We start from the raw sequence: 14,233 nt of genomic DNA on the forward strand, positions 1-14,233 counted from the left end.
AAAGCTGGGGGGAAAAGCCAAAAGCAAAGGCCTGGTGCCAGCATCGCTCCTGGGCGCTGAGTTGAAGTCTTACAAGGCCCTTTCCCAGGGTGCTGCTCACAGCTGGGGATGTCCTGCAGTGGAAGTGCTGCAGGAACAGGGAAACTGGGGACACACGCTCGCATGTAACTTCTGTCCCTGCTGCAAACATGAAAAACTGTGCTCGGGGGTGGCAGAGGCTGGGCAAACAGAACCCGCAGCTTGGATTTCCACTTTTTAACTCTGAGCTCTCTTCCTTTTGCTTTCCTTGCCCCAAAATTCCCATGGGACAGTTTTTGCTTTGCCCTCAGCTGGGCACTCGGGGAACATTCCCTACAGCATCCCCAGCCTCCTCCTCCTGCTGCTTTTACACAGGCTTCAAAGCATTAAGTTGCCCCCTTGTGAAAACTGGCTCCTGGGTGCTTTTACAACGCCAAACCCAAACCCCTGCAGCACCCCAGGAGTGATTCTGCCCAAGCTCACGACTGAGAGTGTTTCAGTGATAGAATAAGAGGGTCCCCGGCCTCCAGATCCCCCAGCGAGACACTTCACAGCCTTTCACCACAGGGTTTATTCAGTGCATGCTCTGGGGATGCACAGGACACAACATTGGAGGGGAGGACACAAATATTGGCCTTCAGGTCATTCTCCACCTCATCTGTTTAAGAAAGCAAAGGATGCAGTGACCAGAGAAGGGACTGGGTCTCCTATTCCCTTCCCACCACTCTGCAAGACTTGTCACATATTTAACACTCAGTGTGAAGGGAACAGGGACATGGAGGGGGGCTAAAACACAGTGTCCCAAACAGTGAAAGTGGTCCTGCAGCAAGTCCTGGAACCACTGGTAACCTCTGTCATCATCCCCTTGGCTCTCTCGAGCTCCAGTTTTCACCAGCACACATGCTGACTTATTTCTCCTGGACCCAGTTCCATCACACACAAGTTATACGTCAACCAGGATCTGTATCTGAATTCAAATACACTTCAGTTACGCACAGAAGGAAGCCATGCAGAAGGAAGCTCTATGAGGAGCCAGCAATAACTCTTTAGTGCTGAAGGTTTGTCTTGTGTGCATGCACAGAGGTGCAGGCACATGCGTATAACAGTCAAGGCACTGGACTAGGAGAGAGGAAGCAGCTCCAGTGCCTAATGGGGCTGCAGGAAAGCTGGAGAGGGGCTTGGGACAAGGGCCTGTAGGGACAGGGCAAGGGGAATGGCTTGAACCTGCCCGAGGGGAGACTGAGCTGAGCTCTTAGGCAGAAGCTCTTCCCTGTGAGGGTGCTGAGGCGCTGGCACAGGGTGCCCAGAGAAGCTGTGGCTGCCCCATCCCTGGCAGTGCTCAAGGCCAGGTTGGACACAGGGGCTTGGAGCAAGCTGCTCCAGTGGAAGGGGTCCCTGCCCATGGTTGGAGCTGGGTGGGCTTTAAGGTCCCTTCCAACACAAACCAGGCTGGGGTTCCATGATTCCATGGCTGTGGAATGGGTACATGCAGCAGAGAGCAGAAGAGAGGAAGGAGGCAAAGGCTGCAGCGGTGTGAGGAGGAGCAAGGAGAACATTTGGGTAGCACTGGCCATAGCTGTAGCAGAACCAGGAAGGAAATAGAAATCCTTTCCTGTGGAAAAAAGAAGAAGCCACTTTTTGGACAAGAAGGGAAGAGATGAAACTTCTCCAGAACTGAAACAGACACATCAGGAGGAGCAAAGAGTGCTGGGAGCTTATCCTGACAAACCCAACCACCATGTCTCATGTACAGACAAACAGCAGTGCCCATGTCTCAGTGCCACTCGGGTTTCCAAGTCATTCTGCTTTCCCTGGGACACGGTGCGGCAGGGCCGGCCAGCCACACGGGTGGTGGGAGAGCTCATCGCATTCCGTTTGGAAACGGACCACAAGTCCAGGCTGGCTGAGAGGAAAGGAGAAGCATCCAAGGTCATCAGCCCTAGGGCAGACACCCTCCTGCCCTTGGGTCTCCTCAGAAGGGGACCAGGTTCCTATGGGACTGCCAGCTGCCCTTGGCTCGCTGGGGCTGGAGCAGGTAAGGCAGCATAAGAAGAGAGCGTGTCAACCTGTACTGTCTATGGCATCTCCCAAGCCTACCAGGGTTGTGGAACAACCAGTGCTGAAGAAAGCCTTGGTGACCGGTGCAGGGACAGCTGAGGAAGACCATTCAAAGCAGAAAGCCCACCAGGATGACACTGGGCAGGAGGAAGAGCGAAAGCCCCATGCAGGTACTGGGGGCTCCAGCCGTGGGCTGATCCACGCTTGCCTGGTCAGAGCTTGCCTCCAGTTCTTCGGTGTCCAGGGCTCCTGCTGGAGGGAGAGGAGAAAATGGGGAGTTAGGGGGGGAGATGCGGACAGAAAAAGGAGCTCCCTCTCATGCAGGTCCATCGGTGACGTGCACCAAGGCAGGCGAGGTGCGAGGCAGCAGTGCAGCCATCCAGTGGGGCGGTTGGTGGGTTAGTGGGGAGCAGGCTGTAGACAAACCCATGCTGTGTGAAGGAGACATCCAACCGGCTCCTCTCAGTGTTAGAGTGGGGAAGAGCTGGTGCAAGAGGAGGATCCAGAGGACCTGGCTCCTCCCAAGCATTCTCCATGCTGCTTGGGGATCACGGAACGTCTGAGGGTCCATGCCAGGACAGACTCCACCATCCCCTTACCTGAGAGGGAGTTCTGGAAAGCAGGGCTCTGCCCTTTTTGGTCTTTGGCAGATGAAGTTAAGCGCAAGAAGGTGGGTTCTTCGGGGCTGAAGAGCACTGCCTTTGAGGGGGTTATGAGCTCAGCTTTGTTGAAGCCTAACTTGATCTCTGGAACTATTTGGCTGAGGGATGGAGGTGGGCTGGAAAAGGCCGATTTCTCCTTCCCATCCTCTTTGAGACCTTGATTTGTTTCTGGGACTGATTTGGGGCTGAAGGCTGTGCCCGTGCTTTCTAACAAGGCTGGATCCTCTGTAGTTAAGGGGCTAACAGGCTCTCCAGTGTCTACCTCTGCTTCTGGAGATGCTTCATAACCCAAGTGTGAAGTGGGCTCCAAGGAAAGAGATAGCCCAGTTGCCTCAGTAGGAGTGGGTCTTTCTGTTTCAGTGCGTTCTGGCTTTGTGGTTGTGGTAGGGTTTGGCTGCATCTTTGCTGTTGTGGTAGAAGCCGGTGTGGTGGTGGTGGTGAGTTTGGGCTTTGCTGATGTTGTAGCAGCAGGTATTGGCTTGGCTGTAGTAGTGGTAGGTGTTGGTGTGGTGGGTGCTGGCTTGGCTGCAGTGGTGGCTGTGGTGAGTGCTGGCTTGGTCATAGCTGTGGTGGGTTTTGGTGCAGTGGTTGTCAGCATGGTGGCCTTTGGCTTGGTAGTAGTGGCGGTGGGTGCTGGCATGGTGGGCTCTGGCACGGCTATGGCTCTGGTGGTTGCTGGTGCCATGGGTTTTGGCTTGTCTGGGGTTGGCACTGGGAGTGTGGGGGCAGGTTTTGGCTTGGCTGTTGTGATGGGGGTTAGGGGTGTGGGGCTTGGCTGGGCTGTGGTTGGGAACGTGGTGGTGATTGGAAGTGTGGTTGTGGTGGGCACTGGTGTTGTGGGTGCTGGCTTGGCTTTGCTTGTGGTGGGCTCTGGTTTGGTTGTGGTGGGCACTGGTGTTGTGGGTGCTAGCTTGGCTCTGCTTGTGGTGGGCTCTGGTTTGGCTGTGGTGGGCACTGGTGTTTTGGGTGCTGGTTTGGCTGTGGTGGGTGCTGGCGCTGTGGGTGCTAGTTTGGTTGTGGTTGATGCTGGTTTGGCTGTGGTGAGTGCTGGTGTTGTGAGTGCTGGTTTGGTTGTCATTGATGCTGGTTTGGCAATGGTTGTAGTGGGTACTGGTGTTGTGAGTGCTGGTTTGGCTGTGGTGGGTGCTGGTCTGGCTATGATTGTAGTGGGTACTGGTGTCGTGAGTGCTGGTTTGGCTGTGGTTGTACCGGGTACTGGTGTTGTGAGTGCTGGTTTGGTTGTCATTGATGCTGGTTTGGCTGTGGTTGTAGTGGGTACTGACGTTGTGAGTGCTGGTTCGGCTGTGGTTGTAGTGGATACTGGTGTTGTGAGTGCTGGTTTGGCTGTGGTTGTAGTGGTTACTGGTGTTGTGGGTGCTGGTTTGGCTGTGGTTGTAGTGGATACTGGTGTTGTGAGTGCTGGTTTGGCTGTGGTTGTAGTGGTTACTGGTGTTGTGAGTGCTGGTTTGGTTGTGGTTGGTGCTGGTTTGGCTGTGGTTGTAGTGGGTACTGGTGTTGTGGGTGCTGGTTTGGCTGTGGTTGTAGTGGGTACTGGTGTTGTGACGTGCTGGTTTGGCTGTGGTTGTAGTGGGTACTGGTATTGTGATTGCTGGTCTGGCTGTGGTGGGTACTGGTCTGGCTGTGGTGGGTGCTGGCCTGGCTGTGGTGGGTGCTGGTTTGGCTGTGGTGGGTGCTGGTTTGGCTGTGGTTGTAGTGGGTACTGGTGTTGTGAGTGCTGGTTTGGCTGTGGTTGTAGTGGATACTGGTGTTGTGAGTGCTGGTTTGGCTGTGGTTGTAGTGGGTACTGGTGTTGTGAGTGCTGGTTCGGCTGTGGTTGTAGTGGGTGCTGGTGTTGCGAGTGCTGGTTTGGCTGTGGTTGTAGTGGTTACTGGTGTTGTGGGTGCTGGTTTGGCTGTGGTTGTAGTGGTTACTGGTGTTGTGAGTGCTGGTTCGGCTGTGGTTGTAGTGGGTACTGGTGTTGTGAGTGCTGGTTCGGCTGTGGTTGTAGTGGGTGCTGGTGTTGTGAGTGCTGGTCTGGCTGTGGTGGGTGCTGGTGTTGTGAGTGCTGGTTTGGCTGTGGTTGTAGTGGTTACTGGTGTTGTGGGTGCTGGTTTGGCTGTGGTTGTAGTGGTTACTGGTGTTGTGAGTGCTGGTTCGGCTGTGGTTGTAGTGGGTACTGGTGTTGTGAGTGCTGGTTCGGCTGTGGTTGTAGTGGGTGCTGGTGTTGTGAGTGCTGGTCTGGCTGTGGTGGGTGCTGGTGTTGTGAGTGCTGGTTTGGCTGTGGTTGTAGTGGTTACTGGTGTTGTGGGTGCTGGTTTGGCTGTGGTTGTAGTGGGTACTGGTGTTGTGAGTGCTGGTTTGGCTGTGGTGGGTGCTGGTGTTGTGAGTGCTGGTTTGGCTGTGGTGGGTGCTGGTCTGGCTGTGGTGGGTGCTGGTCTGGCTGTGGCTGTGGGTTTTGGCATGGCAGCGGTTGGGGTGGAGGGCCTTGCCTTTGCTGTCACAGGGGCTGGAGTGCTCTCTTCTACAGTGGGCTCTGGTAAGAGATGAGAGGTGCAGGGGTTAGGGCTGCAGTCGCCTCCCTCAGCAGAGCCCTGTGCTGAGCGGGGCCAGCAGGACCCAGCGGGGCTGGAGCAGCAGCCGACCCCTCTCTGGTCAATGGGGCTGTCCCACCCCTGGGCTCCCAGCCTGGAGACCTCTCACCCCCCTCCCACCGCTCCCTGCTCCCCAAGGGGCATCCTCACAGGGCAGGGATTGCTGCCTGAGGGGGCTGCAGGTCCTCGTCCTCAAGGACAGGCTGCCAGCACACCTCGTGTCCCATGGTCCAGCCCTGGAACTGCTGCTCCAGGGCTTCCCAATGGCTCCAGCAGTGTTCCGAGCCTGGACCCCAATGCGGGGGTCCCGGTCCCACACGCGCCGCTTCTCTTCACCTACCACACAAGGAGTTGACGCAGACTCTGCCCTCGGGACACTGTGAACATGAGGGTCCTGCCCTGTAGGGCTTTCGGCCTTTCATATTACCCCTGCCAGGAAAAAGAAGTGTGAGCGGAGGGGGAAACACCCATCCCAGAGGAGGGGTCTGCTCCAAGTGGAATATCCCAGCCAAGGCAAAACTCAGGACTAATGTGAAAGCCAGGTCTTGGTCTCCTGCCACACTGTCAGTGCCGTTTGCTCAACAGCCTTGCACCAAGGCTGCTGAAGCCGTGGAGGCAGCTCCATGGAGCAGATCCTTCATCACCCCTAGAACAGAGCAGGAGATGGGCATCTGGAGATGAGATTTTGTCTCCCTTCTGCTCAAGACCCCTGAAGCCCTGCAGGAACCAACTGCTCTTGTTGGTGTCATCAGCTCCAAGCAAGTGGTCCCCAAGGCTGGTCCCAGGGCTTTGCAAGCAGGCACCCACCTCTCCTCCCATGTCCAACCGTTTCTGATGGTGCAAATGGGCATCTCCATCCAAGGTGACCCCTGCTGCCGGTGGGGAAGAGCGAGGCACGGCGCAGGGAGCGGCTGTTTGAGCCTCACCTACCGCAACATCAGCCCTGGGGAGCTCTTTGGGGTAACCCCCCCCCAGGTGTGTGCCAGGAGCTGACCCAGACCTCAGCAGCGGCAGTCACGGGCAGGGATCACCAGGAAACCCTTCCTGCCTTGGTGACCGAGCCAAGGTAATGGAGACCTTTCCAGGGATCGCTTTGCCCTGCTGCAAGGGCTGAAGGAAGGACATCTCCAGCACTGAAACCCCACCGAGACGCAGCGGCCCCGGGAGGAGGGGGACTTACGGGGGGTAATAGTTGCAGACGAGCAGGTGCATGCCCTCAGCATCGATCCCATCGATCTTCTCACAGAACTTTGCTCCGCAGCCGATCTGGTGCGTGCTGGCCCACACCACCTGAGGCAGAGACAGGGCTGAGGGTGAGGTGCTTGGGTGGAGGCAGATGGAATCATAGAGACATGGACTGGGTTGGGTTGAAGGGACCTTAAAGCTCCTCCAGCTCCAACCCCTGCCACGGGGAGGGACCCCTTCCACTGGAGCAGCTTGCTCCAAGCCCCTGTGTCCAACCTGGCCTTGAGCACTGCCAGGGATGGGGCAGCCACAGCTTCTCTGGGCACCCTGTGCCAGCGCCTCAGCACCCTCACAGGGAAGAGCTTCTGCCTTATCTCCAACCTGAACCTCCCCTGTTTCAGTTTAAAATGGTGCTCTGTTGGTGACCTGTCCCTTGGCACTGCTCTATCATTGCACCAATGTCCCCCTCATCCCCTAATGTGTGCCCCACATCCCCTCCTTACTTTAGCATTCAGGATCCTCTCTCTCGCCCTTGTCTGGACCACCCTGGGGCAGCAGGTTGTATATCCAAGCACCACAGCTTTCCTACTGTATTGTCTAGCCAGGTAGAGCATCCCCATCTCTACTTTGGTCCTGGAACCCTCTCTACATCCATACTTAGCAGCACCAGCTCTGCTCCTCCTTGCTCCTACCCAGCTCTGAAACCTCGTATCTCTGCCCAAGACCAGCTGGTGCCCAGGTCTGGGTAGCCCAAAAATTGCTGCAGAGCTTGTTTAAACAAAGCTCTTCTCCGAAAGGCTGGTCATGGACCATGCCCAGGTCCCTTGTACCATTATGATTCCTCCCTGGCTCCCCATCCCTTTCCAAAGGCTTTGGGAGCCCAACAGCCCCATCCCTCCACCCTGCAGCCCGGTACCTGGGTGTAGTGGCCACACATCTGCCCGGGGACACACGTGGAAGATGACAAGTTGTAGTATTTCTCCTCCCCGTTCCAGTCTTCCACAGCGAATTCCAGGTCCAGGATTGGGGCCATCGCAAAGAGGTTTTCCCCCCGGCGGCCCCTCTCCTTGTTGTGGTCCCAGATGCACTTCTCTGCATAGGCCTGAGCAAAGGCCTCCAGCTCCGCGTCCCAGCTCTGAAAGGGGCTCGGTGTCAGTGCCCAGGGAGGGATGTGGGGCTCTCGGCGTGAACCAGGGCTCACACCAAGGGCCCCGGTTTCCCCGTTCATGAGAACCTCAGCTCTCGGGTGTTAGCTTCTGGGTCAAACACGAGGTCAGTGCATCAGCATGACTGTGACAGCCCTGCCCAGAGCATACGGAGTCATGGAATGAACCAGCCTGGGAAAGCCCTTTAATCCCATCCAGTCCAACCCTTACCCCAGCACTGCCAAGGCCACCCCTGACCCATGGCACTGAGGCCTCGTCTCCACACTGTGTGAACACTTGCAGGGACGGTGCCTGCAGCCCTGCCCTGGGCAGCCTGTTCCAATGCCTGAGCACCCTCTGGGGCAGGAATTGTTCCTCAGCTCCATCTAAACCTGCCCTGGTGCAGCTTGAGGCCGGTTCCTCTTGTCCCATCCCTTGTTCCTTGGGAGCAGAGCCCAGCCCCTCCTGGCTCCATCCTCCTGTCAGGCAGTTGGAGGCAGCCATCAGGTCCCCCCTGAGCCTTCTCTTCCCCACACTGAACCCCCCAGGTCCCTCAGCCCTTCCCCATCACACTGTGCTCCAGGCCCTGCACCAGCTTCTAACATCATCATCATGGAGCATCCTCAACTTAGCACAGAGGAACCGTGACGCTGGATGGCAGAAGGGAGGAAACTCACCCTGGAACCTGGGGCCATCCCTCTTTGACCAGAGTGGGGATGGGAGGGAGCAGAACACAGCACAGAGCCTGTGAGCACACGCTCCCTGGAAACATCATCTGTCTGCTTGGATCAGAGGCATGGATGGCTGAAGGCTGCCAGGAGCCCCCTCGCCAGCTGAGCCCACCAGCCACAGGGATGTGCAGGAGGAGGAGGAGGAGGAGAGGTTTCCTCCCAGGGATGCACACAGGGAATCCTAAGCCGCAGCTGTTTGGACCATCCTTACACCATTGATGGAGACAGCAGCTCTGCTGGGAAGGCAGCCCAGCAAACACGGGATCCTAAAGGGGACCTTCCCAGTCAGAGCTAGGGATATGTCCAAGAGGGATCAGGGCATGGCCCTGGTGCAGGGCATGTCACCGTCAGGGTCTCGACGGGATGTGGATGAGCCCTTGAGCAGCAGCACTTAGGGACTAGAGGGGAAGGAAGCACCAAGGCACCTGTAAAGGGCACGGATGGTGCCTGAGCTCCCCCCATGGCCCCAGGCCAGGCTGAGGACAGTGGCAGAAACCCCCTTTGGGAGCGCACAGCCCTGGCACGGAGCTGGGTCTGTGAACAAGGACCCCCCCCTGCAGGGCTTGCCTCGCTCAAAACGAGATTGGCTTCGGGCTCTGCACCCCCCCATCACCATTTCCCCGGCCCCCGGAGCAGTGTCCCCATGGAAGCAGGGGCTGAGCTCGGCCGGGCACGGTGCCGCGCAGCTGGGAGGCAAAGAGAGCCTGAGGGAAGCGGGGATGGAGCTCTCCTGGGAACGCTCTGCCAAGGAGGTGCCGGGGCTGCTGTGAGCTCCACGCGTGCTGTGTGCATAAACCAACCCCTGCTCCGGGCCGGGAGCGGGCGCGCTGTGTGCGAGCAGGAGGGGAAAGGAGCATCCCGGGGCACAGGACCCCCAGTGCCAGCTTCAGCCAGGAGCAGCAGTCCCTGGTTCAGAGCGCTGCTGACTTCAGGACCTGCAGGGGTCGTTTCCCTCAGGCTCCAAAGCCCTCTGAGTCCTCTGTGCCTTGCTCTGGTGAGCATCCGTGGGACCGTGACCCTCAGGGTTCAGGCTCTGTGCCCTTCGAGTGTGAAGCCACTCATCAGACCTGTACCTGCACATGGCTTTTGCTTCATTTGCTCAGTGAGCTCCCATTTACCAGCCCACAAAGGTTTCATTCAGCCTGGACAACTGCTGGGGTCTGCTGCAGGCACGCTGGCACAGCTCTCTGTGACCAACAGCCGTGCTGCTCCTCTCACTGCTCTGCAAGCAGTGACAAAGCCCCTCACATGCTGTAGAACACAACAGCCAGATGTTGATCAAATCAAGGGGTGAGTAAGACAAAAAGCACCAGCTTCAGAGCTCGGGTTTGCTCCCGCTGCAGGCACACGCGATGGTGGGCACCTGGCTCAGTTTCCCAAGCAGATGGGGGAATCCTTCAGCTCCAAGAGCCACGCACAGGGATTTGGAGCAGGATGGAAAGCCCAAACAGCTGAAGGAGCTTTTTGTCATGGTTTTGGGCATGTTTGAAGTTGATGCTTCCTCCTATAGATAAAGGCAGCAGGTGATGCTCGCACAGCAGGACATCCTCCTCCATCCTCCCCATCACACCGAGCTCCAGCAGGCACTCACAGAGGGAGCTGCATCGCACTCGCACAGGGCAGCAGGGCATCCAGATCTCACTTAGGAACTTCCAGAAGTGATCATAAACATCTCTATAGGTGTGCAGAAACTGATCTCTTTAGAGGCATTGACACTTGGCTGTAACCCTACACAAGAATTGCTCTGCCTCCCCTAAAGGGAACCCCAATCCCTACAAGCATTAAGACTGAGGCTTGCACTACTCAAACCCCCTCTGGCATTCCCCTGCACTAAAAGCCACTTACCATCTTCAGCATGTCCATGGCAGGAGGAGAGACCTGGGAGCGATATTTATTATGCCCATCCAAGATAATCTTCTTTTCCTCTTCGCTCAGCGATGCTCCAGCATCAGAGCTCAGCTCCAGCACAGCGAGCAACAGGACAACAGGAGGAAGACCTGAGCTCAGCATCGTGCAGCCAGCTTCTGCTCTTCGCAAGCCCACGGCTCTGGCAGGCAGCTTTAAAGCACCTCCCCAAAGCAAGGAACACCCAACAGCTCGAAGACTGGGGAGGAAATGGCTTTCTTTATGAGAGCAGAGTTGGGAGCCACAGGAACACACCCAGCTCACATATCGGCCTTGATGGAGGAGCAGCAGCACGGCCCCTGCCAGCGAGTGCGCAGGGTCCGCTCCCCAGGAGAGACCCTGTGCCTGCAGCCTAACCCCGGCATGGGCGCTTTGCAGCCAAGCCTCTGCTGCTCCAAACCTCAGGCACCCCTGAGGCCCCCGGGTACGGACCCTCTTCCACCTCCTGTCCCGTCCCGTCCCTTCCCTCCTGGACCGCACTGAGAAGCCCCAGGCAGCCGGCAAAGCCCTGCTTTATACAAGGGTCCTCCCCTGGGCCTGGAGCGCAGCTGTGTCTGGAAGCGAAGGCAACGAGATGCAACTGCTGGGAAGGGTTTGGAGGGTGGAAACTCCCCAGGCGGGAGTCAGAGCCCCCCTCAGCCAGCCCCGTGTCTGTGAGCGGGGCAAGCAGCGAGGAACGGCCCCGGGGAACAGGGATCCATGGAGGGCTGATGCCCCCTCCCTGTGCCATCAGAGGATGAGAGGAGAGGAAGAACGGGATCCAGAGCTGAACCTGCCCCGAAGCAGGGATTCGAGGCCCGCAGCTGCGCGCAGGGCTGGCTGCAATCACAGGCACTGACCCTGCTGCGCTCCAGCCCCAGGCGGACTCCGCGGGGCTCAGCACCAGCCCCGGGGCCATGGAGCGGCCCTGGCAGAGCCCCAGCAGCCTCTTCCCCCCCATCTGCGCTGGTGCAAGCACCGGCTCCACTCCGGGAGCTGCCCTGGGAGCTGCCCATCAGTCACACGCTGCCGGCTCTGCCCCGGCCGGGCCTCACCACCTCTGGTTTGGACCACACCGATCACCTCTTCCCACAGCAGATCTCCTGCCCCCCCCTTGGCTTCACTGGGTCCAGGGTCTACCATGGCCTCGACAGTCCAATGATTCCAGCAAGCAGGGTCTGGGCTGACCTCTCAACAGGCTTTCAACTCCCAGTTTGTGCCTAAGAGCTCAGCTCAGTCTCCCCTCGGGCAGGTTCAAGACCCCCCCTGCAGCCCTGATCCAGCTCTGGGGCAGCAGCACCAGAGGGACGTGGAGCTGTTGGAGCGAGGCCAGAGGAGGCCATGGAGATGCTGCGAGGGCTGGAGCAGCTCTGCTCTGGAGCCAGGCTGAGAGAGCTGGGCTGGGGCAGCCTGGAGAAGAGAAGGCTCCTGAAGGGGAGACCTTAGAGCAGCTCCAGTGCCTAAAGGGGCTGCAGGAAACCTGGAGAGGGGCTTGGGACAAGGGCTGTAGGGACAGGCCAAGGGGAATGGCTTGAACCTGCCCGAGGGGAGACTGAGCTGAGCTCTTAGGCAGAAGCTCTTCCCTGTGAGGGTGCTGAGGCGCTGGCACAGGGTGCCCAGAGAAGCTGTGGCTGCCCCATCCCTGGCAGTGCTCAAGGCCAGGTTGGACACAGGGGCTTGGAGCAAGCTGCTCCAGTGGAAGGGGTTGGAGCTGGAGGAGCTTTAAGGTCCCTTCAATACAAACCAGGCTGGGGTTCTACGACTTTTGAAGGGAGGACAGCAATTGTTCCTGGAAGAAAGGAAGGACAGGCAGAGCTGTGGCACTAACATGGGAACCAGCCCAAACCTGACAAAACATTCCCCAAAATGTTCCTTTGGAATTTCCAAATGAAAATGTTCCAACTTTTCACTTCAAATGACACTTCCACCCAGAAAAAAGTGCCCTAAAACAGTTAAATACCCCCCAATGACTGACATGCAACATGAAAATGAACCAGGAAAGGGGAAAAAGCTGCATTAACAGTTGGATTTAATTGCAAAAAGTAAAAACTGTTTTTATTCTTCTTCCATACAAATCTCATTTATTTACACACTTTACAGGCTTTTCCCAAGTATTTACAAAGGTTGCAATATATTAAATTAGGACCATCCATAAAATTCTGCATTAAGTGCATATTTACATCCTTTTTTTCTTTTAATCCACCACTGGTTTTATAGCGTTCAGCATGAAAACAGTCTTTATGCATGTCCAGCTCGACTTCCCAGCACCCCTGAGCCCTTCTGACACAGCTCCTCTCCTTGAGGACAGAGAGAACACCAAAAGTAACCACTTGCCATGTGCTTGAACCTCCAGAGCAAAGGGGGAGTCCAGCATCTCCCGCGTTTAACTCATCAGGACAGTAAATCCTGTGCAAGAAGGAGCTTCCTGAAGAGGAGAAAGCAGAGCTCTACCTAGAATTTAGCAAGAGGTGAGAGTTTGGTTTGTGGGAAGCCAAAGCTCGTTGTGCACCCACCACAGTGGCCTCAATACAGAATGTATCCGGTTCTCCTGGGAGCCACGGGGCTAAACTCAGATCACGGAGCCTGGGATCTGCAAAATTCCCTCCTGGAGCAGCATTCCCAATGTGAACACAGGTTTAGAGGCAGGAGCATCCCTGCCTGGGATGGTGCTGTTCACAGAGCTCATCTCCAGTGGTGAGGTGCTCTGCTCCCCACTGTCTTACAGGACCTGCTGGGAGGGCAGCCACGAGAGCAGGAGGGCTCAGATCCAGCCCAGTAGAACCAGCATCTGCCAGAGTGCGGAGCGGGAGAAGGAACAGAGCTCCCAGGAAACCCATTCTGCAGGGCACTGCACAGGGATTTTGAGGCTGGGACCTGGAGAGCTGCCCTGGAGGAACTGGTGTGTGCAATGCCAGAGGGGAGGGGGAAACTAATGGGGAGCAAAAAGAGAATCAAGAGGAGCTGTCAGGCTGGCTCCCACGGGGGATGCTGGCTCCCTGGTGCTGAAGGCAGTAACACCCCGCCTTTCTCCTCCTTTCAGTTACCCTGAGTTCAGGACTGGCTGAGAGCAACAGGCAATGACCCTGCTTATGGAGACAGCTTTAAGCCAGAAGCCTCAGCCCTGCTGCCAGGTGACAGCCTGCCTTTGTACCCTGACAAGGAGAGGGATGATCCCCCCTCACCTCTGCCCACCAGGCTCTCGGGTAGTACCGGTCTCTGTGATTCCAGAGCAGCTTTGCAGCCTCTGAGTGAACAGAGCCCATGTCCCAGCTCATGGGTACAGCTCTGAAGCACACAAATAGGCTTTAAATAGCAAAGTTGCATGCATTGATTGGCACCCCCCCAAGCTGGCCAGGGTGGGAAGCGGGGATTGTCCAAACCAGCACGGACACTTGGATACAGCCAAGTGCCAAAGGGAGGCTGGAGCTGAGGGAGAGCACGTGGGACACCCCCCCCCCAGTGATTCATCTGATCGATGCCTCGATAGCTGAGGAAACAGCCACATCTCCCCCAGCTCAGCCTCAGCAGCTCACTGGGAGCTGCCAGGCTCTCTAGGGAAGCCACAGCCTCCTTCCTATAGCCCTTGCAAAGAGAAGCTGGAGCCCTGGGTGAGGAAGACAACCAAGACTTGCTTGCTTGATGGCCAAGGGGTCAAAACCTCCTTCTGGCCACCCCAGTCTTGCCACTTTGGCCTCACATCTGAGTTTTCCACCCCAGCTCCTCGCCCGTGCTGCTCCTCTGGCAGCTGAAGACAGGAGCTGCTCTAGAAGCCGTGCTACAGACTGGGGCTCAACAGTGGCCAGGGCCAAGACCGGCTCTTTATCAGCAGGAGAACGGCCCTCCTGTTTCAGTTTAGCAGCTAATTCCTTACAGCTTTTGGAAGAGGAAGAGAAAATATACTGGAAGTTTGAAAACAAATGATGTAAACCCCAAAGGGAGCACGGCTGGGACATATGCAA

The 14,233-nt window shown here is 57.1% G+C and overlaps 1 protein-coding gene across 3 annotated transcripts; it reads right to left on the bottom strand.

Moving 5' to 3' along the window:
* Nucleotides 1–1,427: 1,427 nt before the first annotated feature.
* Nucleotides 1,428–10,527, bottom strand: PI16 (peptidase inhibitor 16). 3 transcript variants are annotated; one of them, XM_061349498.1, is made up of 5 exons: nt 10,236–10,527; nt 7,431–7,649; nt 6,510–6,619; nt 5,670–5,758; nt 1,428–2,328 (listed from the first exon to the last, which is right to left on the bottom strand). In XM_061349498.1, exons 1-5 carry the CDS (start codon nt 10,398–10,400, stop codon nt 2,186–2,188), a joined length of 726 nt encoding a protein of 241 aa, XP_061205482.1. In that variant the 5' UTR covers nt 10,401–10,527; the 3' UTR covers nt 1,428–2,185. The 3 variants fall into 3 exon arrangements, with proteins under 3 accessions (XP_061205482.1, XP_061205481.1, XP_061205480.1); XM_061349497.1 differs by lacking the exons at nt 5,670–5,758; nt 6,510–6,619; nt 7,431–7,649; nt 10,236–10,527 and adding an exon at nt 2,676–3,554 and having other exon boundaries at nt 1,428–2,325; XM_061349496.1 differs by lacking the exons at nt 5,670–5,758; nt 6,510–6,619; nt 7,431–7,649; nt 10,236–10,527 and adding an exon at nt 2,676–3,554.
* Between the last annotated feature and the right edge of the window lie 3,706 nt (nt 10,528–14,233).

Source organism: Neopsephotus bourkii, unplaced genomic scaffold, assembly GCF_033783945.1.
Source record: "Neopsephotus bourkii isolate Nb327-2 ecotype Australia unplaced genomic scaffold, CSIRO-AGI_Nbou_v1 NB_414, whole genome shotgun sequence".
NCBI lineage: Eukaryota > Metazoa > Chordata > Aves > Psittaciformes > Psittacidae > Neopsephotus > Neopsephotus bourkii.